The sequence below is a fragment of the Macrobrachium rosenbergii genome, chromosome 42 (assembly GCF_040412425.1).
Source record: "Macrobrachium rosenbergii isolate ZJJX-2024 chromosome 42, ASM4041242v1, whole genome shotgun sequence".
In the NCBI taxonomy this organism is placed as follows: Eukaryota; Metazoa; Arthropoda; class Malacostraca; order Decapoda; family Palaemonidae; genus Macrobrachium; species Macrobrachium rosenbergii.
This window is the reverse complement of record NC_089782.1, coordinates 50,486,390-50,513,889: the sequence shown is the minus strand read 5'-3', so window position 1 is coordinate 50,513,889 and position 27,500 is coordinate 50,486,390. Positions and strand designations below refer to the sequence as shown.

Sequence of the window (27,500 nt, the reverse complement as noted above, 5' to 3'; positions counted from 1 at the left end):
AGACTTGGGAATGACGTAAGAGCAATCACAACTTACAGAAAATTACACAGCCATAAGTTTTGCAATGAGCAAATGGAGATCGAAAGGAAAGATTAACTTTTTATTTCTTTTCTCATGTTTTTAATATAAGAGGATAAATCATGTGTTAATGTTTCATAAGAAATAGAGTTTTATTGGTGATGAAAAGGCTTAGTTGCTTTTCTCTGCTATATATTCAAAACCAGTTACAAATATTAGCTTTTCATACACACACACACTTATATATATACATGTATATATACACATATATATATGTATGTATATATATATATATATATATATATATATATATATATATATATATATACATATATATATATATATATATATATATATATATATATATATATATATATATATATATATATATATATATATATATATATATATATATATATATATATATATATATATATATATATATATATATATATATATATATACATAATATATATATAATCAAACACTTGAAAATCTATGAATCGATAACCCCACACAGAGCAAGATCATTAAATGACGCCATTGGACCAAAAAAGACTGAGGCCAAAAGACACGGTTTTAAAACTTTTGTCTACAAAGCCAGTGAAAAAATAACACTAAAGAAAAGGAAAAAAGGTCAAAAATACAAAAAAAAAAAAAAAAAAAAAAAACTGCTAAAAGCTCGAGAAATCCTCCCACACGAGTTTCTCTGTTGAAAGAAGAAATGGGGCTGGAAAAAAAAAGACGGAGGAGTATTAATAGTAAATGAAATGAAAATATAAAAAAGACAAGAGACATATATATCCAGATATACAGTGAAATAAGGACTTCTTCGAATTCTCGTTTTACAGGAGAGAGAGAGAGAGAGAGAGAGAGAGAGAGAGAGAGAGAGAGAGAGAGAGAGAGAGAGAATAATAGAGTTGAAATTAAAATGACAAAAATGCAAAAAGTATGTATACTGTGTAATATTGACTCCTTCAATTCTTGCTTTACAAGATTGTTGTGTGTGTGTGTGTGTGAGAGAGAGAGAGAGAGAGAGAGAGAGAGAGAGAGAGAGAGAGAGAGAGCGCAGAGCTAAAAAAAGTGCTTCGTCATATCTGATTGTTCACTGTTGACGTCACACGATGATACTAAAAATAAAAAAAAAAAAACATAGGATAAAAAACGATCAGAGAACGTGCACAAAAGGACATCAACCATATTTATATTTTAACAAAATTAGATCCAAGAATATAGCACAATATATACATATTGACGTAAATGGCTAACAATGGTTAATACTTGATATAGGGAGAATAACGGCATGCCCAAGTAAATTTAGATAAATAATTGGGATTTTTTTTCTATTTATAAACAATATTTGCAGTTATTCCTCGGAGCACCTACAATTTGGGCGTATTTTCATCTCAACAATATGATATCAGCAATGGGATCCGACTGGGGATTATCTTGTCTTACCAATTTCTCTTACTAAAATGTGAAATCATTTGGTCAATTATTTATCAGACTGAGAAAACACTTCCCAGTTTCCTCCTTGGAAGCACTTTTGCTTTTGAAATCCATCTATTTTGAAGAGTCGCCTTTCACCAGTCTCTGTCATGCAATACTATCTTCCTCGAAAATTTTTCGAAATCTTTCACATTTCTGTGATTTCTCAGCAGCACCAGTTAAGACAGCATCATAGTACAGTCAATCCACTTTCCCATCACAGCCTTTGATTTATATTCAACAAACATGCAAGAGCATCTTCTGTTTGTTTACAATTCTTCTTTCAACATCGTATAAATATCAAGTAGTCTTAGACACAACCTTGATGGTGACCCTACTTCTGCAATAAGCACTTCACTATTCCACACACACACACACACACACACACACACATATATATATATATATATATATATATATATATATATATATATATATATATATATATATATATATATATATATATATATATATATACACACACACACAAAAATATATATATATATATATATATATATATATATAATACTACAGTATGATATATATATATATATATATATGAATGGTAATAATGCCCATAAAACACTATTTGAACATTGCAACCATATATTTCGGGCACTAGCGTGCTGTATATGGTTGCAACGTTCAAATAGTGTTTTATGGGTTTTCTTATCTTCATATATATATATATATATATATATATATATATATATATATATATATATATATATATATATATATATATATATATATATATATATGTGTATGTATGTATATATATATACAACCACACTCTGATACAAACCTGAATGCCACCATTAAAATACCTAATCCCTCATTCGTTTTGTAAACTACAAAGTCAAAGCAAACCTCGCTTCAGCTTTATTCTTTCTATCCAAAGCCTTTCCCTGGCAAATTTTGGCTATACAAGTCTGTGAACACAGCACATTCATTGCTACATGAAAATACACTGTTGGTGCTCACTAATCATTAGGTGTTGTGTGGAAAGAAAATTCTATATATATAGGGTACTAGACCAAGTATCAAGATTAGCAATTTGCTCTTACCTCAAAGAAGATTACTTACAATCATACTCATGCCCAACAATAACCACAGCGGAACCACAAAAAACAGCAACATTGCCAACAACAACAACAATTCTTTTTATAACAACATTAACATTAACTTAAAGATAACAATAACAACATTAAAAAGAGAGAGACAGAGAGAGAGAGAGAGAGAGAGAGAGAGAGAGATACGCGGAGAAAGAGACTGTGAGGCAGTGAGTACCAAACGTATGTAATAAAACCCCAATTCGAATCACATTTCTCCCGTGATGAAAAGAAATCAGATTTGAGCCGAGATGTTTCGAAATACGAATCCCTCTAATGAGGAATTCCAGCCAGAGCCGACCAACCTCCTCCTCCTCCTCCCGCTCCTCCCAAGAATCAACTCCTTCGCGATAAAGGGAAGAACCTACCAGCAATGTCTCATATTACGGCGCATGAACACAAATGTGGAAGAATTTTCCCCATGCCATGAGGTTTCGTCTTTTTTTCTCTCCCTCTTTTGTATGAGTGGGTGTGTTTTTTTTTGGGGGGAGTTGTTGGAGGAGGGACTCATTTGTTCCCTGCCATAAGGGTTCTGGTTTCTCTTTTTTTGAAGGGGGAGATGTTAATACAACGTCTCGCAGGAGCAAATGACTCGCGGGAAATTGTTGTTTTTTTTCCTGTCTCGGGAGCAACTTCTAGATTATCCCAGTCTTAATGGTCTCATTTTTTTTTATCTTTACTTTTCTTTGTCCTTAAAGCCTGCTGACAGTTGCAGAGCCTTTTTTCATTAAGTAAAAAAAATAATTTTGTTCTACAGATGTAAAAGACATTATATCGATCGAAAACAATGAAGGGTCGATTTTTCCTTATTTTGTGGGTCAACTGAGAAGCCAAATCAAAGGCTTTCGGTCGGAAAAACTTTCACCCGACGCCGAAGAATCACTAATGACAATGAAACCGTATTCGAAACGAAATACGCTGAAACGAGGAAGCTTATCCTTCCTCGACCATTAAGCTTGATGATTTAGGAAAGACACAAGCTGTTTTTATGGAACACATTACTGCTTCCAAAAAATGGAAACCTGAGACTTTTAAGAGTATTGCCGTTCTTCGGAAAAACTTTATAGAACACCACGCCTTCGATATGATGCGTGATTCAGCTCTTCTTGGAAGGACATTTTCATCAATAACAGTTCATATTTTCAAAGCGTCATTGAGGATTGTGCTGAATGTACAGCAAAACATTAATATTTTTCTTTATATAAGGTGCTTTCTCACTCTCATTGGTCTCTCCGTATGTCATATTTTATAAAAAGGTGAGAAATATGATTAAAGTAAAGTCACTTTTTCCCTTAACATGACGCAAACGTTGCAGGAAAACGCGGGTAAATATTGATGACAAATGAATAAAGTTGCGCTTCATAAAATTTCACGTTTAAACTCACTTGAAATTTTCATTTCCATTCTTATCTGTTTTTTCGCATCGACATCATTGTCGCTACGTACATCTGAAATTAAGCTAAAAATGATTTGCATCAAGGGCTTCATTTTCTGTCCTCATAAATTTTTATCCTCACTTCACCTCCATGAGTGTCACATTCAGTGGAAACACAAGCGGCAAAAATTGAAGCTTTTGTCTCTACGAAGGATCTTTTTCTGCATCCTCTAAATACATTTCTGACTGCGTGAGATTTAGATGACGGCTTCCTGACAGATCAAGGTCTGCAAGTCTTATAGTGTGCGAAAAAGACGACACTCTTCTCTCTCTCTCATCTCATTCGTCACATCTTTTTCGTCGGACGCCTACAGTTGCTCTAAATTCTACGAAAAGAAAAATTTCCAAGACCCTACGCATTGTAGCCTTAACTCTTATCAATCGAGCGTACATGTTTGTTGGAAAAAATACCGCAGTCTTTGGAACTCGTTCAAAACTTTGAACGGGGCCAACAATACCGCCCACAAACATCATTATCGACTTAACTGCCTGAATAAACTTACGGATGTCATAATCAGGCACAATCCTATTCTATAACCCTCAAAAAAATTCGCACATCATCATTACGTATACCTTCTATATTTATAAGAAATAAGAAGATAATTTGGAACTATATTAAGTATACCTTCTACGTTTATATGAGATAAGAAGCTAATTTGGAACTATTTTAAAGCAGTGTTGTTTTCAAGGAAATTTTGTGACTATTAGCTAAAGGCACCTCACGATGGTTCTTTTTTTACAGTTTAACTTTTGTTTAATTGGCTTACTTTCTCTTATTTTGGAATTTGAGTTGGCTTCGTTCTAAACTCTCAATTAATTAAAGCATTTAATGATGATAATAATAATAATAATAATAATAATAATAATAATAATAATAATATTTCTACTATATTTTAATAAAAAATATTAAAATATAGTATTACTAATAATAATAATAATAATAATATTTCTACTATATTTTAATAAAAAATATTAAAATATAATAATAATAATAATAATAATAATAATAATAATAATAATAATAATAATAATAAACACTGTTCCTTCTCCTTTTAAAGCAGCAGTAACAGCAGCTGCAGTGACAAAAATAGGTCATGGGAAGGCTCGCAACCATAATTGCACTGACATCACGTTTCCACGAACGCATTAATCACGGAGTGCGGATCGTAGCCTAGAACTCAAAAGTAATTTCAAATAAATGAAATATTCTTTCCAATTTCACGTAACTAATAATGCACTGTCCATTACATAAGGGAGAAAATGCATTACACGTAAAACGAATCACGCTCTTGTATAAAATGAATATCGCCGGGCTGATTGCGTAATGTTAATACAGGTATTACTGGGCGTGCGTCATGCGAGATGATTTTTTTTTCATTTTAGTTTTCTGATAAAGAAAACTACTGAGATGGCTTTTTATCCGTCAGTCCCCCTCAGATCTTAAAAACTACTGAGGCTAGAGGGCTGCAAATTGGTATGGTGCTCATCCACCGTCCAATCATCAAACTTAACAAATTGCAGCCCACTAGCCTCAGTAGTTTTGATTTAATTTAAGGTTAAAGTTAGCCAAGATCGTGCGTCTGGCACCGCTATAGGTGCCAACAACACAAGCCACCACCTGGCTGTGGCTGAGAGTTTCATACAGCATTATACACTGTACAGAAAACTCGACTGCGCCGAAGAAACTTCAGTGCATTTTTTACTTGTTTAGTTTCATCACGACGCGGAGCCGAGACGGACAGAATTTCGACGAATATCGTCAGTGTAAGAAAATATGCTTTTTTTTTTGACCGTGTGTAAAAATAGATATGTTGGAAAGACTAAACTACAATTGTTTAAATTTCCTTTTTGCAGGAGGAGGATAATGACGTACCTGTCTCACAGACAGAAGAACGCTTTTGGATTTAAGGAATTACAGAGTGGATCTAAGGAGATACAAAAGTGTAACGAATTTCAAGTCACTTCGCAAAAACGATTAAGGATTTGCTGATATTTGTATTACGGTGCGATTACGCCTTGGCCCTTAAAAAAAATACAGTAAATCATTAACTACAGATATGAGGTACTTGATTTATTATTATTATTATTATTATTATTATTATTATTATTATTATTATTATTATTATTATTATATTTTATTATTCAACAGCGTAGTATACCACATTAAAAAATTATTTGATGAGAATGAAATGAAAAAGAAATAATAATAATAATAATAATAATAATAATAATAATAATAATAATAACTACTATTATTTCTTTCTATATCACGTTACTTATCCTTCTTTCAGAATGCTAATTGAGTTCCGGAATAAAATACATTATTACGCGCTAATTACGTTAAAAAATTATACTTCGTTGTCCTTCAATATTTATAACACTGCGATGATAAATTATCGCTTGAAATCACATCACTTAATTATTTACACTATTCTGTAATCCTATATACTGGCTTTTGTTTACTGGGCGAAATAATTGAAGTTATTCAGGCACAGTGAATCATGAAGTATACTAAATCATAAATCAGAGGATTCATCATTTATAGTGATTGTATTCAGGGAATACATTACTTGATTCTATCAGTTTTATCGTTTTGAGTGAATCATATTTTCCTAATACCTAGATCAAACCAAGATGATTATTCACCGTATTTGGTCTCTTGTTTGTTAACTTTCATAAGCTGTATTTTAACAGAGATCTTTCACATTCATATTTGATCCCTGATCACCTCTATCTGCCGAGAGAGCAGCAGGATTCAGTGAACACCAGCACCAGTATGCGGTAAATGTTCCTCTCTGTCGATCTTCTCAGTTCCAGAGGTCCTTTATTCCTCACACCGTTGGACTGTGGAACAGCCTCCCTACTGAGGATGTTGTGCAACTGGAACTTCAGATGTTCAAGCGGAAATGCAATGCATTACTACCCTAATATTATTCTTCTTGCATTTTAATACATTTTTTTATTTATTCATTTATTTATTTTTTATTTTCTAATAAGCGGGATCTCTTCTTTCTGTATTTCACTTTACTTCCTATTACGTCTTTCTAATGAACACCTTAATCTTTGGAAGCTTGAATTTCAAGTCAATGGCCCCTGTGAGCTTGTTCCGTAGGAATAGGTTTCATCTACTGTATAATAATAATAATAATAATAATAATAATAATAATAATAATAATAATAATAATAATAATAATAATTTGAACGATCTAAACTGAATCAGGACTTAATTAATTTTCACAATTAATCAACACTTAGTTTAAAAAACTGAATAATTCTCATTGCATTTATGCAATGAATCACGTATTTTTGTTCACTGCATTAAAGGATCATATTCCCATCTACCGCGTGAGTCGAATCAAGAATCCTAATTCTGCAAAATGAACAAGGATTCGCTGGATAAGGCGAATCACGATATCTTTGTATTAGAGAAAGCAAATTACGATCAAGATTCACTCTCATGTCTGAATGGAATTATGAGTTTTACTATTTTAAAAAATGAATCATATTAATTTCTATTTATTACATGGAGTTAATCATATCTTTTGACTGGCTAAAGTGAATCACATTTACTCGAAAGTTTCTTATAATTCGTTCAGAAAAATTAATCTTACATAAAATCATCTCCATAATCATTAAATTATGAATGAAAAGGCTTTTATGAATTCTGTAAATGAAAGTGTATATGAGAAAATATTTACGAATTCAATATAAATAATAGAACACTTAAGGTTGATTAAAAATAATGAACCAATACAGTTTGATATCAACCATTATAAGATTCTTGGAACAATTAACAGTACTAATAACAGAACTTGTGCTCAGTAATATTAATTTAGAAAATACTCTCTCGTTTCTATTTCCTGAGATGATTTTGAATCCGTCTTGCAAATTCTATAACAATGGACACTACTCGTGAGTGTGTCTACTCTTCTTTTTCAAAATGAATATTCTTTTCCCGTCTCGGATGCTAAGACCTAAGGCCAAAGGGTCAACAAACCAGGCTCGTGAAACACTTAAATTTTGATGAAAAGAACAATAATAATTAATAAAGGAGTGATCTTTTATTGTGACGCGTTTCCATCGAAATGGTTTTATATTGTACTACTTCCACCCTCTCCTCCCTTCCCCTTCCCATCTCCCCCCCAACCCTAGATCAATTAATCTTGTTAAATACACGAGACGAAACAACCACGTTAATCATATCCATTAATTAATTTAATCAACTTTCAAGGAATCCTATTAAATCGGGTGGTAATCCGTTCGAGCTCGAATAAAAAGAGCTAGAGGCAGAAACGAGCTGTCAGAGTCTCTGTGTCTAGTAATAAATGATGCAACACCCCATTATGTGGAGCTCGACTCATAAGGGGTAATGGGACTCAGTGCGACAGAGACGATTAAGAAAAAATATATAAGATCAAAGGATCACCTTTATGTGCGAAAAGCACTCTTCGTGAAAATGTGAAAGTGGTAACCCCTGTCCTCGGGTTGACTTGAATTTCGAAATGCTCAAGTAGCTCTGAATTTATGTTGTAGAGGACAAACGTTGTTAAACTAAGTTAAAAGGACCTTGAATGATTTTGAATTTATGCCGCACAACATGAAACTTGCATAACTGAGTTGCAAGGCATTCTCCAATAGTGTTAAGTGGTTTTGAATTTATCTTTTGGAGCATAAAACCTGATGTATTTGGTTAACAGTCTTTTGGAGCATAAAACCTGACGTATTTGGTTATAAGACAATCTGAAAGGTATTAAGTGGTTTTTAATTTACACTGAAGAAAATAAAACTTTGTATGTACATAGACAAACTAAAGACATGTCATTCGTTAAAACTCATTGCCGGAGTGAATCTGAATTCAATGTAAACAATAAAACATTTTAATATTCCAAAAACAAAAACAAACCAATCAAGCTTCATTAGCTTTGATAAATAAAACAAATAATCAAACTTCAGTATCTTCCAAAATAAAAAAAAATGTCAAAAGTCATCTTCTCCCAGAAAAAATACTCTGACCTAAAAACATATAACAAAGCACAGAACCTCTTGTACAAATATTAAATAAACAACAAAATTCATATAATTCAAAAGCGATAAACAATGAAATTCAACACTCTTATCAAATGATAAAAGGCAAACCAAGCACAGTTAGCAATTATAACTCACTGATGTGTTGCTTTTGTCTTTCCATCAACTTTCCGGAGAACATCCCCCTCCCTCCCTTCCTTCCTTCCTCCGCCGACCATTTTCCATGGGGAAAATTACCTAAGCTCATCCTCTCTATCCATTACTTCATGCGGAGATCCTTCCTAAACGTTATGATTTCCTCCCCCAGCATATATCATGTAAGCATTCGAAAACAAAACGAGGTTGTTATTCCGTGCCAAGCTTGCGTCCTTCGCTCCTGAGATTGGTAAGTGGACGTAGATTTATGGAACGAGTCAGTGAACTGGTGTTTTACCCTTCGCGTTCATTATGCAGAGCGTAATTATAGATTCTCATCTTTGATATGTGGATGATTACGGTCATTAGCCAATTACTGTTCAAGGACGGTTAACGTACGAGTTCCCTTTTGACCGCAAAGTTGTGCGATGGATTCTCTCTCTCTCTCTCTCTCTCTCTCTCTCTCTCTCTCTCTCTCTCTCTCTCTCTCTCTCTCTGCTATTTTGGTTCCTTATTTAATGTTTTCTGGTCACAATTACTGTTAAGGGCCCTGTTACCACATCTTTTCATAAAATTACTATTCATAAAAGTCTTTAAATTATAATAAGGAGAGAATGAATGCCAAATTTAAATGTATTTGCTTCTCATATCCCAGAGAGATACGATTAAGAAATAACGGGTCCAATATAGAATGCTTTCTATTTCTAGTCAATTTGAGAGAGAATTACAGTACTTCCTTAGTGGCTTGAAGTACCACTCTACAGAAGATTTAATACCCTCTGTTTCAGGTGCAATTGTGGATCCTAGAACACTGTACGAACCTGATATCTTTACAGCACTAATAATTCACTCCTACTTGCAAAAACAAGGGCACTATAAAAATTCTAAAGCTGTAGCGCATTCTTCATTATCTCTTCGTCCTTCAGGTGGTGCATGAAAGTGATTTTTGCTACATTTTTTCAATTTTATTATAATTATTATAATAATAATAATAATAATTATTATTATTATTAATCAAACATTTACATACGTCTAAAATCACGGGTTTGCAATGCTACCTGCCACATTATAATTCACAGTTGATGAATAATAGAATAATTTTTTTTTAAAACACTCTCTTATTAAAATGCACTAAGAGTAAAAAAAACAATTTTTTGAGACACCATGAATTTCTTACAATAACCATGTCTACAAAAATAAAGCGTGGGCACCAAACATGGAAGGAAATATGCAAGAAAAGAAATATATTCTTTTCATTTCTTGTAACTATTCCTTCCATGTCTGGCGACCACGCTTTTATTCTTGTAAACATGATTGATTGTAAGAAAATCTTGGTGTGTCTCAAAAAATATTTTTTTACTTATTAGTGCACTTTAATAAAAGCATGTTTTAAAAGAAAAAAAAATTTAGTTTTTTTATTTTATACTTCTTAGTTTTGACAGAAATTGTAACATATGACTGTAACTAAAAATCACTGAACGTGATATCCTGTAGAGCCAAAGAAGGTTTGAAAAATGCGTACAGTTATTAACTTATTCTACCGAGTCAAAAAAGGTATGAAAACTCTGAAGATTTTCATACAAATCCTGAGATACTAGGAGAGGTCACTGTAGGGTCACTAGAGGTCACTACTGACCTACTGACCGCGTACGGTTGTATCGTCACCGGGACTGAGTAGCCATGCAAAATTTCAAGTCCATCGTACGAAGGGAACAGGTCGACAACTGAGTTACAAGATTTGACCCAAACAGACACACAGACACAAAAGTCAAGTTAAATAAAAGCATGTAAAAAAAAGAGAGGAACGCCAAAGAGAAAGGAACAATTTTGTAAGGAATAAAGCTAATAAAACAACACAAGGACTCAAACACACACACACATATAGATATAAATATAGCGAAGATTGTCCACCATCACAACATTAAAACAAAAATGGGAAAAAACTGAAAAAAATTGAAACTTTTCGATCGATACTCCGAATCGCATTATTCTACCTTGAGTTTAAAAAAAAATACTAAGATTTATAACACAGAGACTAGCCACGAGTTGACATACATACACACCGGATGATATACGACAGAAATCGCAAGCACGTGATTTCATGATAATTTTCAAGTAAAAGTCCAGAACTATGCAATATGAAGTACTGGTATTTGAAACAACTAGTATCTTTCGTCGCATTAATCAACAGACAGTTTCAGATAATACTCTACCTGTATCAGGTAAAGCAGTCTCATACTCAAACAAACAAAAGCTAAGTATATTCAAATATTCATACATCAAAATATTCAGCTATGGAACTTTGCTTTCAAAGAGAAATATTTGCACCTGACATGAGCAAGGCCGAACGTCGCTTACAAAGAATCTCGATTTTCTTTCACTCAAATAAACAAGAGATAAAAAAAATTTCTTTTTTATCACTCCATCTCTCTCACTCAATTTAGCTTTTGAAACTTTCACCCACTCGATTTTACCTCTCTCATTTCCTCTATCTCTCTGTCTGTCTCTCGTTCCAGGAAAATTATATTTCCAGGTGCAGATATAGCCATTGCAATTTTAAATAATGACTTTTCGACTGATACCATATGCATATTTATTTCAGCTAGCATTTTCAGGTGTATATATATATATATATATATATATATATATATATATATATATATATATATATATATATATATATATATATATATATATATATATATATTGATATATATATATATACATAATATATAAATCTATGTATATATATATCTATACTGTATATAAATAAAAAGGAACATATACATACATACATACATATATACATATATGTATGTATATATATATATATATATATATATATATATATATATATATATATATATATATATATATATATATACATATGGACTTATAGCATGTTTTCCCAGAAATGTTTTCTTTTATTCAAAGCCTTTTGAATAAAATTGTAAACTAACACTCTGATATGAAAAAAGCGTCGCTAAAAATGGGATTATCAGATAGTAAAATAGCACCTGGACTTATGACATTTGGAATGATATTTAAAAGTACTATTAGTCAGGTAATGTAACTTAGATTATTTGATTAGGCGAGAGACAAGACACCTTAAACCCACATGTTAATGTTAATATGTACATGAACCTGCATATCTTCCCACTGAAAATAAAAAAATCACTCGGCTACGGGTTCTTAAGTATTCGCTCTCAAAGATAAATCGGGTTCGTACACTTAAGTATATCAAAACAAGCCGTGAGTTGGTAAATCTCTCCAGTTAATAGAAATCTCTACAAACCATTCTGATCCAGCAGTACAAGAATATCAGCTTGCGTGAATATTTCACGAAATTCTGTCTTCGGTACCTGAAGGTAGAATACAGCCTTCTCTAAAAACTCTGGGACCTTAGTTACTGCGGTTCTCAGGCAATCAAGGATCGTTTGTTTTCCGAGTGGCAAAAATTCTCATATGATAAAATGACCGAACGAATTCTGATTTGAGCCTTCCTGAGTTGTTGAGTGCAAATACTGCAGGTATCCACAATGGTTTTAATACAAAATACTGCATAAATACTTACTAGGAATTTAAAATTCTGTTTCATATGTAATTAGTATGAAATAACCTCGGCATTAATTCATTCACCAGAAGAGCGACACATAACAATAATACGCGTATGACAGACATTTCTAAAATAAAAATTTTTCGTATCGTAAACTTAAAGGACATTTTAGTAGAGGTAAAAGAAAAAGATACTGTCATAAATTTTCTTTGTATAATGAATGTTCTCATATCTGAATACCATGATATGAACAGCATGCTCAAAGATTTAGACATTTAAAAATACTTTTCACAAGATGAAAAATAAAAGAAGTGCACAAACAAAAATACACATTTCAGGACTGATAAAAAAGCCCTTTAACAAAATGGAGTCAAAACGTCAAGAATAATCCATTTTTAGGTCACAAAAAGAATAGTGCACCGACATCTTACCTCCTGTAGCGACGCAGTAGAGAGTCAGTTTTTGGCCCTCCGTCAGGGGGCCTAAAAGTCCGGCCGTCACAGGTTGACTGTTCTCATTCTGAACCACGAGACGGGACGGAACCACTGAATGGGAGAGAAAAAGAGGAAGATTAGTTTACAATTCAAATTAACAAACGCTTCCGAATATTAGCAATTTAGACTATAAAGGTGGGTATATTTACACACACTAAATTCATATACTAAATTGTACATATATGAAGTTCATATACTAGCTTGGCAAGGATATAATTATTATTCGTCCCATCCGTTCGATAACAATCTTTCCCTCATCCAGAAAAACATTTTACACCCTGGTCGACCTCTCGTTGATGCTTTCAGCAGTGGAATGTAGCATCTCATATGTAATACAATCAACTCGTGTCTTTCCATTATCTGACCGTTAATCATCCTCACACGCACACATGCATACACACATATATGTATATATATATACATACATATATATATATATATATATATATATATATATATATATATATATATATATATATATATATATATATATATATATATAGTGTGTGTGTGTGTGTGTAAAAAGTCCAAACTGAATAAATAAAAAAAACCTTAATTTACATTGCCAAAAAAGAACCCATACAAAAAAAAGGAAATTTTGGGGCTACTAAAAGGCAGCAGAATAAACCATGATCAAACCTGCAAATAAAAAACCACCCCTAATCTCTTCCAAGAAGTAGGTAATTAAGCGTACTTCAAAAGCAAACCATATAAAAAATACAAGACCCTTTTCTTGGGTAAATAAACCGAAATTAATTCGTAAACTTTCCCGAGTCTAATCAAATACAAGGCGCACTTTCTTTCAGTCACTGTATATTCAGGAGTTGGTCCATACGTCGAGAAGTTGTGAGAACATGTCGAGGGGATTCAAGTTTCAGATCTATTGCAAATTGACTCTTTCTTCAAAGTCCGGCTGAGACTTTCGCCCACACCAAGAAGCAAAAATTTCTAAATATAATAACTCACTCCACTTGGTTCACCGGTCTCACTGTCATTTCATGCCTCTCGCATAGGACTCCCAGTGCCATATACAAAGTTCCACAATTTATTATTATTTAATTTTGACCACTAGATAAAAATAAATATCTGAAAGATAATTTCAGAAAGTAAATAAAACGATTATGTAAATGATGAATATTCCAATATTTAAATATGCTATTCCAAGGACACTTACATTAACATATGAATAATAATCTATTTCCATCAATATACACATATATATTACTATAATATGACTTTGAGATGCTGTTTTTTTTCTTTCTTACAGATGACATATGTGTTATGTATTCTGATGTAATTTTTCTTTCAGCTGTTTCATGTGTTGTGAGATATAATGAGGTGGCTTTGCAATATATGTATTTGTTTCATGGGAATTGAAAGGTAGAGACAGAAAGATATTTTGGAACCATTATCAGATAACCACATCCTGTGTTGACACAGCTGCATGGGACCAAAGGGAAGGTGTATTGGAAGGGCCACTTTGCCTATCTTTGGCAAGTGACAGTTCTCGGTCTGAGTCCTTATGACGTGTTTTTTCTGTATGTCTGTTCTGTAATTATTATTTTTCTCTATGCTTTATTATGTATTCCATAACCTGAGTAGAAGGATAAGGGACGAGAGATAAGGTCTGACATGTTGACAGGGCTCTTAGCCAAAGCGCTTGCAAATTTATTTCTGTTTACCCAGGTGGTTAACTAAGAACAGTCAGTGTCAATCATTTGAGATAGGCACCCATACTCTTTTCCAAGTTTGTGTATACCCTGTATGTATGTTTCATGTATATACTGTGTGTACACCCTATGAGTATACCTTGTGTATTCTGTATTCTTGGAGGTGTTCTAAAATGTAGAATGAAGGGGCTCAGGTTGTTCTAAGATTTGAAGTGACTAATTGGCAACTTAGTTTGAGGATAAAAACAGGATTACTGGACTAACCAGTTAGTCTGCTAAGAGGTCTCAAAGACACAGGAAGTCCCTCTCTCTCTCTCTCTCCCTCTCAATTCACATAGAAGGTTATAAATTGGTTGCTCTCCTGAAATATATAAGTTCTGTAAAACTCTCCCATGAAATGTAATATTTTGTGTATGATTCCAATATATTTGTTTTCTTCAACCATTGTGTTTATATATTACAAAGGAGTAAGGTTTTGTGCTTATTTGGTTGTATTGTAATTATGTTGAAAACTGAAGTGTTGTCGTTGAGGAAGTTGTAGAAAGACGTGAATTTAGCCTTTTTAAAAAGTGAAGGTAATCTTTTGAGAGACTGATATAACCTTTAGTCATATTTTGTCTTAGTGAAATTGCTGTTGGTATATTTCCATTTTTTGAATATTTCGTTCTTATATGTCTGTGTTTTCGTATTACTCTCACAAGATTATGTGTTTATAATTTCACAGTGTTACCCAAGGTTTTGTGTTGGTGATTACTTAGCATTTTGTTGGTGTTAATTTGCATTATTGAGATTTCAGTGCATACTTATTATTGAGATTTCAGTGAATACCTGTGTTGATTCCATTTATTAATGTTTTGATGAACACTTGGGCTAATTGCAGATGTTCAGATTTGTATCTAAAACTTGAACGAGGGTTAATGGTTTGAATTTTACTTAATTAAATTGATTCCATGATAAACTAAAGTTTTGTGATTTAATTTTGGTTAAGTAATACTTAAATCTTACACTGTTGTCAAGTAATAGTAAATCTTTTTGAGATTGTGAACTCTGCTTATAACTTTTGAACTTAGAAATAAATTTGTCTGTTTAAAATTTTAAAATCATAGTGTTTCATTTTGACCACCAGTGGTTACAAATATTGGTGTGTGTGTGTGTTCAAGGTAAGTGGTATGTCTGTCTAGTTCTTTATCAAAGTGAAGTAGAACCAGGGAAACAATTATAGTATTTGTTGGAGTGATGCCCTTTTCCCCTAGTCTGTTTATAGCTTATCAGTTGTTACCTCAACCATAACTTGATAAATTTAGATTGAATTTTCAAGTGTTAAGCAAGTTTTAAGGGATCACCGTACCTTTAGAGTATTCAGTCTTAATATTTTTGTTATGAGGTTTCAAGTGTCTGGCTGAAGTGAGATAAACTTTTTGGTTTTATTATTTGTGTAATAACCAGGTACTTGATAACTTGGTGACAATATGTATATATATATATATATATATATATATATATATATATATATATATATATATATATAATGTATGTATATAGATACAGACACACACTTATGTGCACGTATGTATCTTGAAGGGAGAGGCCTTGGTAATTCTGACCTGATGGCGCACCGAAAGCATTAAGAAGTACCTAGGTAGTTAAGCAGCACGATATTATGGTCCAAATTAACGGCTGGAAAAGATTTCCTCCACATCTGACAACTGATGACGAGAGTACAAGGCTACTGCATGATTGCTTGAATGAAGGAGAGAGAGAGAGAGAGAGAGAGAGAGAGAGAGAGAGAGAGAGAGAGAGAGAGAGAGAGAGAGAAAGTGTGCCTTACACTCTACATGCTTCTATTTTACTTTTTTTCAACTCTGTAAATAAATTTACGTTACGAATTCTCATTTACCTTTTTTTCGGGTTCAGTAGTTTAGTTTTTAAATAAGCAAAGGAATTAACCAGATGCTCAACCATTCACTGTTGTTAGGGCTTATTCCCGGTATGAGACAATAAACACAAGTAGTAGCATGGGAAGTCATTCATAAAGAACCCTATTGCCACTAAACAGTATAGCAGTTATGCAAATTATTACTGCTGACTAATATTGGGTGAAATTAAAGTCACTACAGTACTTTACTTAAAGAGATACAAATTTTAATTAATTAATTACACACACACGCACACACACACACACACACACACACACATATATATATATATATATATATATATATATATATATATATATATATATATATATATATATTATATATCAGAAGACAGGAGCAGTAGTTCGGATGATACACGATCAAGAGTTCAAGGAAAGGCGTTCTAATCGCATACATTTATTCAAGAGCACACGTTTCCATCGCTTGATGTATTTTCAGGGCTGAAAAAGCGGTTAAAAACAATAAATACTTGCATATATAATGTGAAAGATATATACAAACTATTTCTCGCCTTATCTATATCTTAGGCAGAACAGAGAGCAAAAAGAACAAAAACGGAAGACAAATAACAGCAAGGGGGCACAGAACACCTGCCCATATTGGTAGTGAAGGTTAGGCTGACGTAAAGGACAGCATAAATGAAAAAGACCCACGGGGTAAAAAAAAAAATAAAATAAAAACATTAAGCAATGAACAGCTGTGTTGACGATGATTGGTTGTTGAGTGTTGGAATGGTCAGTTTGATCATTATGGATTCCAAAGTGGTTAGTTCATCCTCACTTCGCACCTTTCCCACAATTTTAAAGTCGTTGGCGTCTATATGAATTTTACAAATTTCAGCACGATTCCGTACGTTAGACTGATCCGGGCTCGATAATTTGCTTCCAGTTCTGTAGCTAACCCCCTGATGAGAGCAAATTAGAACTTTTAGTAGTTTCCTGGTGCATCCAATATATGTGCCCAGACTACATCTGAGAGAGGTATATTTATAGATCACATTACATGCAAACAGGGGACCCACTGTATCCTAGAAAGGAATAAGGGTCCAATAGTTCGCGGGTTCTTCGGGATTAACTTCAGATTCAATGCTGGTAATTCCTTATTAAATAGGCTAATACATTTTCTCCAGACGAAATCACGTTCCTAACCAACTATTTTAAGAATAACTGTTTCCCACTTGTTATATTCCATAGATCCCTCAACAAGTTGCTCAATGTTAAGATGAATGATCTGCCTATAGTTGATACGGTCTCCAAATTACGTCTATATACAAAATTCCCCTTCCTATATGCAAAATTCCCCTTCCTACATTCAGGAGAATTTATTATCATCCCCATTTTGTTCTTTTTTGCTCTCTGTTCTTCCTAAGATATAAATAAGGTGAGAAATAAATTTTGTACATACCTTTCACATTACATATACAAGTATTTATTGTTTTTAACCGCTTTTTCAGCCTTGAAAATGCATCAAGCGATGTGAAACGTCGGCTTTTGAATAAATGTACGCAATTAGAACACCTTTCCATGAACTCTTGATCGTGCGTGTGTTTATATATATATATATATATATATATATATATATATATATATATATATATATATATATATATATATATATATATATATATATATATATATATATATATATACTCGTATATATGCTAGTACAGACGGAAAACATTGATTTCTAGCTGTATAGTGCTTGGTGATCCTGATAATGGACATGAAGTTCTTGACTACTTTGACTTTCCTTCTCGTTTGCCTGGAACATACCAGTTCTGACTGTATGTCGACCTCGTTAACTCACATGTTGTTAAATAGATCTTAATATTAGAACTGACTTCAAATGTTTAATTCATCACGTGGATTCCAAAGCTTTTTTTTATTTTATAAGAACAAGTGCTTCTGATAAACATATAAACATCAACCCATTTAATCTATCAACCAGAATATTTCACATGTGCGAAAACACCTAAACTAATAATTTGCATCTTAAAGGTCACAGTGTTTAGATCACCTTCGGGATACTGAGTGACCCGTTTCCCCTACATAAATTTCGGTGCAGTCTTTGCTTAAATGTACATTATCGAGCAAACTTCAGATGGCTATTGAAATATGAAATACGAAGGGTTTCTTGATTTATGATGATAAGTAAACAGGTGATGCATTTTGCTGTCATAATCTGTTTGTTTGGGTATGTGGGACCTCTCTTAAATTAATATGCAGGGTATAATAATTACATTCAATGGCAACGAAAAGTATCTAGTTCTCTTTCAAGATAAAGAAGTGGGCATATCCTAAGTTCCTTGAGAAAAACATTGCCAGCGGTAATGATGTATACCATAATCTAATTGATTATTTAAAAACAGGTTTAACAAATAGCGAATGTTGTTTCCTTTTGAAGGTAGAGGCATATGTTGATTGTTTCTCACATTTACCATGAAAGTTTTAAGACAGAAAAATACTTTAATTTTCTTTCTGTAAAATCATGAAAACTTCAGCATAAGACAATAACAACAATCAGACCGATACTGGACACAACAAAAATATGTCTTTGAAAACCATATTTTGATGAATCATTAAAACACAGAAAATGTTTTGCTGTCGAGTATAAATTAAAAACGGAAGCGTAATGAGAGAGCGCGAATGAAAAGGCGGCGGACTAACGACATATCTACGAGAAAATTATGGAAAATAAATTACTACAGAGAGAGGAAAATATTTTCTAGTTCTGTCAGGACTGCAAGGGAAAAAAATCCACTGAAGGTATTTTAATTTTCAAGACGCGCTCCAACCTTCCTTTCTTCGCATGAAATACAAAACATTATTTTTTCTTATTTGGACAGGAGTTTGTTTTGAAAGGAATATAGTTTTCTTGCTGAATTACGCTGTGGTCTAAAATAAAACTGCGGGGGGACAACATGAAATATATATATATATATATATATATATATATATATATATATATATATATATATATATATACACATATATACACACACACACTGTCTATCAATAATAAAATATCTTATCGATAAATCTTGCCTATTCAAAAAGAAAATGACGAGGCCTTACTGATTACACGACATCTTATGTCTTTGCTGTTGGCTCACTGAAATGTTTCAAAAGGATTTTCTCGAAGTGTTCATATACAGTGTATATATATATATATATATATATATATATATATATATATATATATATATATATATATATATATATATATGTATATGTATATATATATATATATATATATATATATATATATATATATATATATATATATATATACATATATATACATTATATATATATATATATTATATATATATATATATATATATATATATATATATATATATATATATATATATATATATATATATATATATATATTAGTTTATGATGGCAAAATTCTACATACATATCCTGTACGTATTTGATGAAAGTGTCCTCCTGCACCAGATTTCACTATAATTCTCTATGAGTATACTGACCTTTTTATATCCCTCCGGCGTCAGTGAACCTGATAATGACGCCAGATAACCTGCAATCAATCAATCTTTAAATCTCTTCCCCATACTCAGATTAAGATTATTTTACGGGTCCTTTAATAAGATACAGATACCAGCCTGGTCTGGTAGATTTGATGCTGAAATGTGGCGCCACAGCAATAATGGTGATGAACTTCACAGACTTCATTATTTAAAATAATGTATTTTTTGTGTGATATTCTCATTTAAAACGGAAAGTATAAGTGCGTCCATCGGATAAAATAATAAATTACTTTCTTTAATAATTAATTTTTAATGCTAAAAATATACAGTAGATGCAACTTTCTTCATTTAATAACATTCATACGACTATTATAACCAATAATAATAAAGACTAAGAAGAACAATTAAGTTCATTAAATTTGAAGATAAAATAAGAACCTTTTCTCGAGTGTGAATCTTATTATATTGTCAACAGTGCACTCAAAATCCGTAAGCTTCACGGGACCTCTGTCCTCATCGTCAGACTCGCGAAAAGGGTTTTACTTTATCTTCGCCCACAATCATTTTGAGCGTCCATAAAATCTAAGACTTGAACAGACAGCTTTCACGGGCCTCTTTATCTCTCCGGCTGTTGAAAGACCTCTCATGAAATGAGGAGACTGTGATTCATCCAGTTCATGGAGACGCATTAGTACTATTAGGAATACTTCTCTCGGTCCCTCTTTTCCCCCCCTCCCTGCCCTTATACCTAATTAAAAGTCCCTGGGACCTAACAAAGAATTTCCTTCGTGAATACCCTGTATTCATTTAGAAGGGGTTCTTTCACGTGATTTACATGGTCCCGAATTGCTAAAAAAACAAAAATGTTTTTTCACCTAATAAAATTGAGATATCTGTTCAAAGTACTGGTGCTTTTCTCGCATTTAAAGTCAAGATATATAATGACATTCACTATTACCTAAATACCTTATTAGGAATGATAATTAGAAATAAAAATATGTAATGAATTACAACCCGTGAGATTACTCAACTAAATTAAAATCCATAGCAAAGATCTCAATACAGAAACAATAAAACAAAAATAGAAACAAATAGAGGAGCATCAGGTGTACTTCATTACAGGAGCATCTGTTGATCCCTTGGAGCATTTCCTACCATCCTTTCGGAGCATCAAAAGACATTAAGCGAACCTTGATTTAATTACAGGACGCCTCACTTACCGTAGATTAGAAGTGGCTCTAGCAAAGGAGTCATTTCTTTTACCTTCTAATTAGGTCTTATGAGTCTGGCGTTATGAATTCACTCAATGGATCTAGACACATGTATGCATACACATTATTATTCCCAGATCAACATCGTACAAGCTTCTTAATTAACTCTTGAAGACACTGTCCCCGTAGCGTTGTATAATGTTTATCTTTTCAATAAGTGAAAGAGCTCTAGACATATGTCTTTTTATAGGATACTTAGACCTCTCACCATTACCTGTGCACGTATACAAAAATAAATTCAAATGATTCATTCTCTCTGTAAACTTATTCTGATTTTATAGTTGTTGACGCCACGTCTGGTTCTCCGACTCTGGCGGTGATGGTGTCTCCCAGGGATCTGTTCTCTCACTCTCTCTCTCTCTCTCTCTCTCTCTCTCTCTCTCTCTCTCTCGATAATTTTTTCCTCGACTCGTAAATGACCTTTTGCAGACACCCTTGTTTAAAAGTAATCTCTGAATTTCATAAAGTCTCTCCATTCGAGAGGCTTAAAATAAGCCGCCCTCCCAAGCGGACGAGAAACATATTTAAGAAAAAATGTCGGAGTAGCCTTTTGCCATTCATTGTGGTCACTTTTTACTTTAAGCTTCATTGGACTACTTGTAGTTCGTGACAAAATACAAGTAGCACTGATTTTGACTTTCAAAGACTTACATCATCATCCCTCTCTCTCTCTCTCTCTCTTTTAATTTGTATCAGAATATAAATAATCCTGACCAACTTTCCTTGAATTATACATTGTTAAAATAAGAAAGAAACCGTTCCAGTGGTATGCATTATGTCTGTGACTTTTTTCATCTGCATACGTCTGCACATGGTTTTTCCAAATGTGAAAAAAAGGGGCGGCGTTCTAAACCTTATGCAAAACTTACACTTTCACCCTTCTAAACGTTATGCAAAACTTACACTTTAGCCCTAAGTGCTAAGAAAAAATGTAAGTTAAGTATATCTTAACCCATAATACGAGGAAAATGAACGAAATAATTTTAAACGCCTATTTCTGAACTCATATAACAATTACTTTTTATCACTTAATGCTTACAAAGAAGCATGTTGCATAACACTTCGCTTTAAACGCCTATTGTAAAACCTTGGTGGTGATAAAGAAAATGTTACGTAACTTTCAAACCTTATGTCTAATAAGCTACATCTAAACCCTTTATGATCCGGACAAATTAAGTTGCGCAGCACTAAACGCATACATCAAAACCTTTAATAGCTACACAGGGGCAAGTTGAACAACTACATCTAAAATTCTAAACCCTTGAAACTAAGAGTCATGAAAGCTTACATATGTATGCTTATTTTCTACACACCTAAATCTAGACACTAAACGCAAAAAAAGAAAAATAAAATCATAAATAAACGTCCATACCAAAGTTTTCCGGAGATTTAATGACTTGCGTTTTACTCGCTCTAAACAAATGGAAGTCTATTACATTCAGCGCAATGCCTTCATAAAGGGGGAAGAACAGCCGAGCGTATGACCTACCAAAACGGGATGGGTAGGAGCAAAAAATTAAAATGTAACGTCACATAACAGATGCATAGACAAATGTTGATTAAAACAAGAAAATCAGAAAATACACTGAGAACATTTTTTAAATAACAATATAAAAATTAATCTTGAATTTATTCTAATTTGCACTTTTCTGGTTGCTAATTTCATCATGTTTGTAATCAACTTCAAAGTTATGATATGAGGTCAACGGAGCAATGATCACGGTTTAATTTTCATTTTCTCCGCAGGATACCATTATTGTTTTCTTAAGCAGAAATTTGCATTATGACATCTCTTGCGGCGGCAGAGGTGGACAAAGCACAAAAGAGCGAGTAATATGCAGTCATTACTGATCCCAATATGAAAATGGTAAAGACCAGATGGCATACAAGCCACAGATACAAACACTCATTTGTGATGGAGTGAGAGGTTTTAGAAAGACTGGCCTTCATATCCATATGCAACAGAAGTCGGGATCAGGCACCGTTTTCGGGGGGAAGGGGTGTCAACCAGTTTCTGACGATCCATCTGCGTATTTATATGCAGCTGCTAATGTTGTGAAAGTTCTCTGCACAGGGTGCCTCATTCACGATGAAGGACTTAAAAGTACGGATGTGCCAGTAGTCACAGTCTGATTTTTCCTTGGAGCCATCCCCATTACAGGAAACAACTTTACACAACACAGACACAAACATAAATACATATGTACATACATGCATACATGTATACACACACACACACACACACACACACACACATATATATATATATATATATATATATATATATATATATATATATATATATATATATATATATATATATATATATATGTTACAGTCAACACACGTAATCAGTCATTACACGTAATGACTGAAATTTCAGTCATCACGCGTAATGCACTTTAGGGACATTTGATACCCCCAGGAGCTAGTACTAAACACGGCGAAATACATTTGACCCCCAGGGACTAGTACTAAACCCGGCGAAACAGTGTAGGTGACTCACTGTTTCGCCGGGTTTAGTACTAGCTCCTGGGGGGATCAAATGTCCCCTAAGTGCATTACGCGTGATGACTGAAATTTCAGTCATTACGCGTAATGACTGATTACGCATGTTGACTGTAACATATATATACTCATAAATATTTATACTGTTCGACCTCTCTTCCTTGATTTAGTAGAAATATAAACAAAAGAAAGAAAAGAAAGCACCAAAGCTTTCTCCTAAAACAGTTAGGGAGGAAAGCCAGAGAGCTGGCTGTTGTTCAAAAACACCAACTGTCGTCGAGGATTTGAAGTTTAGTTTAGGGACCTATTCAACAGGGTAGGTTTTACCAGGACCACCTTTAGTTAGGGTATACCTTAAGCTCACTTTCCTATGACCTTCGTACTGGCGAGTTTTGTTGTCATTTTTCAAGCTACCCGCAGGCCATTAAGTGGGAGAAGTCTTCCAAGCAAGCACCCACACACTCTGACCCAGTTCGGGAATCCAGCGATATCCTTGAGTGAGCGCACAAGCGCAGTGTGTCTCTCTCAGCCTCCTCCCTTTGTCCTTTACCCTTCTTGTGGAACAGCCGGGGGAATTGCCTTTTCAATGGCCCAGGGCTTCTGATGCAATTGATCGCTGCATTATCTACTCCAAGGTAAGTCTGAAGATGACAATTACTCCCAGTTCCTCCCTTTAGACCTCCCCCTTATTTCCTGTTTCAAGTTTCTCTCTTAAACAGTCACTGACTAAGGAAATCATAGTAAAACCATATCCCATTTATGAAGTCAATTATATGAAGTACAATTATATAGTGTTGCCTAGTGTGATTGCATAAAGTATCCTCCATGGTGTTAACGTAATATCCTTGAATGAAGATACATTCCTTGCAGTCAATTAATGATAAGTGAGAGGTCCTTGATATCAAAGTGTTATCTGGATATGTCTCTTCCAGAATCAGGCACGCCTTGGAACCTGGTCATAATCCTGTTTGGTGAAGGATTAGCAACAATATGCTTGAGTCCAGCGCTTGGGATTGCTTATATGCGCGTCACAAGAGTTCATCAGCTGTTGTGTCATCCACTTAAGCATGTTGAATATCGTGTGTCTGAAGTGGGACGAAGTTGGAGCTGTTACTAGCTCCTGTAAGATTTAGATTTCATTCACTTTTTTTTGTTGAACTAGATGGTTGAGTAATGTGGTTTATTTATTCCATGTGCTCAGAATAAATCAATATATTCAGTAACCTAGTTTCAACTGGCGACCGAATCTAATTAAGTTAAGTACCTGTCTTTTTTGGTAACTTTTAGCCTTTATTGATAGGATTACATAGGTTTTAGGTAAAGCCTCGCTATCGCTCACATTTGCTAGTTTCTTGTTAAAGTTCTGATGTAATTAATACTGAAGTTTTAAAACAGAAGTAGTATTTATTGTGATCCTCATAATACAGGTGGTTCATAGTTACCACATAAGGTTAATTAAATGTGCGGTTCTCCAGCTGAAGATGGCTTCACATGATCCTGGAGTCTTTAAGACTCCAAGAAAACGGTATAATCCAATGGGCGTTTCTTCAGGAATACTTCAGGAGCTGAAGACTTCAAAGGACCCTGGGGTAGTGAAGACGTCTTATAAATATAACTTGCTTGACATTTAGAATTTATGAAGTGTTTAATTAACCTCATGTAGTAAATATGAACCACCTGCATTAGGGGAGGGGGAGGGGGAGGGGAGGGGAAGGGAGGGGAGGGGAGGGACACACTCAGACACGCAGCCACACACAAACTAAGACAAAGACAGCCAAGGAAATTAATATTATAGATATATATACACTGCATGTATATATATATATATATATATATATATATATATATATATATATATATATATATATATATATATATATATATATACATGTGTGTGTGTTTGTAAGTCAAAAGACGTCCTGGTGTACACAGACACGGACAAGACTAATACATCTCCATATACATGCTCTGATTTTTATCATAACGAAAATCCACCGTTTTAAAATTACCATTTTGTTAATGACAAGGTCTAAAAAACCATAAATACGTTGGAACTATTATAAACCAACATTATACAGTTAGCTTTGAGTGGGCAATAAAATAACGCTTGAATTATGAAGAGATACGTAATATTTTTTTCAAAAGCTCACAACATTTTTTTGCATATATTTTTACTAGATATCGTTACAAATACATACCTAAAAATGTTTTCAACTTCGCAGTAACTATTTTTGCAATTCTATTATGATACCCTGTAAATGTCTGGCAATAAAGATGGTTTCAGAACCGTTCTATTCAGTTGCTGGAACATTCCAAATAACAGATCACTGGACTATAACTGGAACACGCTCCCCGGTGAGTGTTCCCTAATAAATGCATATTTCCCGAAAGTTCCCATATTTTATTTTCGGAAATATTCACATAACGGAGCGTTGGTATGCAGAGTCCTTTCTGAATCCCTCTCCAATATCAAGTAACAAAAGGGACTTAACCTAATTCTGATATATTCCTAATGGAGACCGACGCTAGTAATTTTAAGCAAAACAATGATCAACGTAACTTTTTTTATATCAAAAACGGCGTCGAGAGGTTAACGCCATGTGTCGGCTCCCAATTCGCTTGTATTAGGACTACCTGTTTTGGAAAATAAATGATCGGTTATTTGAAGGTTAAGATATAAAGATGGCAATGTTTATATATAGTTGCTGTTAGTCACTTACATGCTGGTGTCTAAATTTTGCACTTGTACAAAATATCTTAAATTTTGCAATTACCAGCATTGCACAACAAGATATTGTTCGCTTTCTTGTTACTTTACAACAAAATTATGATGATACGGCTTTAAATAAATACTACAAAAAATCAGATTTCATATCAATTCATTATTCAAATGCAACAGGGGCAACGCCAGAGTAAAAAAAAAAAATCACGTTTGCGCATAATAAGGACAATGAGTTCTTAATTAAAGTTAAAAAGTGAAAATACTGTACTCTCTCTCTCTCTCTCGCCACTGCAAAGCCAATACCTGTCAACCTATCAGCCTTTCTCCTTTCTTTTTTTCATCGCACTCCTTACCATTCTTTCTCCTTCATCTGCTGCCTTTGAACACTTTATTAACTTCCAACCCCGCACCTTTCTCTTTCTAAACTCATACCCTCCGCCTTCCCCTCCCCTCCCTAACCTATCACAGCGTCTCCACATTCCACCCCCTACCCCAATATCCCTCACTCCCCATTACCTCAACTATCCCCATCTTACCTTTCCTAACCCCTCCTCCATCCCCCGATATCCCCTATCCTTTATCTCCCCACCTCTCCCTATCCCAATCCTTACACTGTTCCTCCACCAATTCCTC

At 33.6% G+C, this 27,500-nt stretch overlaps 1 protein-coding gene across 2 annotated transcripts in view; it reads right to left on the bottom strand.

Annotated features, from left to right (window-relative positions):
• The window catches only part of LOC136828417 (nephrin-like), a 1,390,497-nt gene that overhangs the window by 170,329 nt on the left and 1,192,668 nt on the right, over positions 1 to 27,500 (bottom strand). For both annotated transcript variants that reach the window (XM_067086456.1, XM_067086455.1), the window contains one exon: positions 13,201 to 13,314. In XM_067086456.1, coding sequence (XP_066942557.1) covers positions 13,201 to 13,314 — 114 coding nt within the window. The remainder of the gene's footprint in view (positions 1 to 13,200; positions 13,315 to 27,500) is intronic.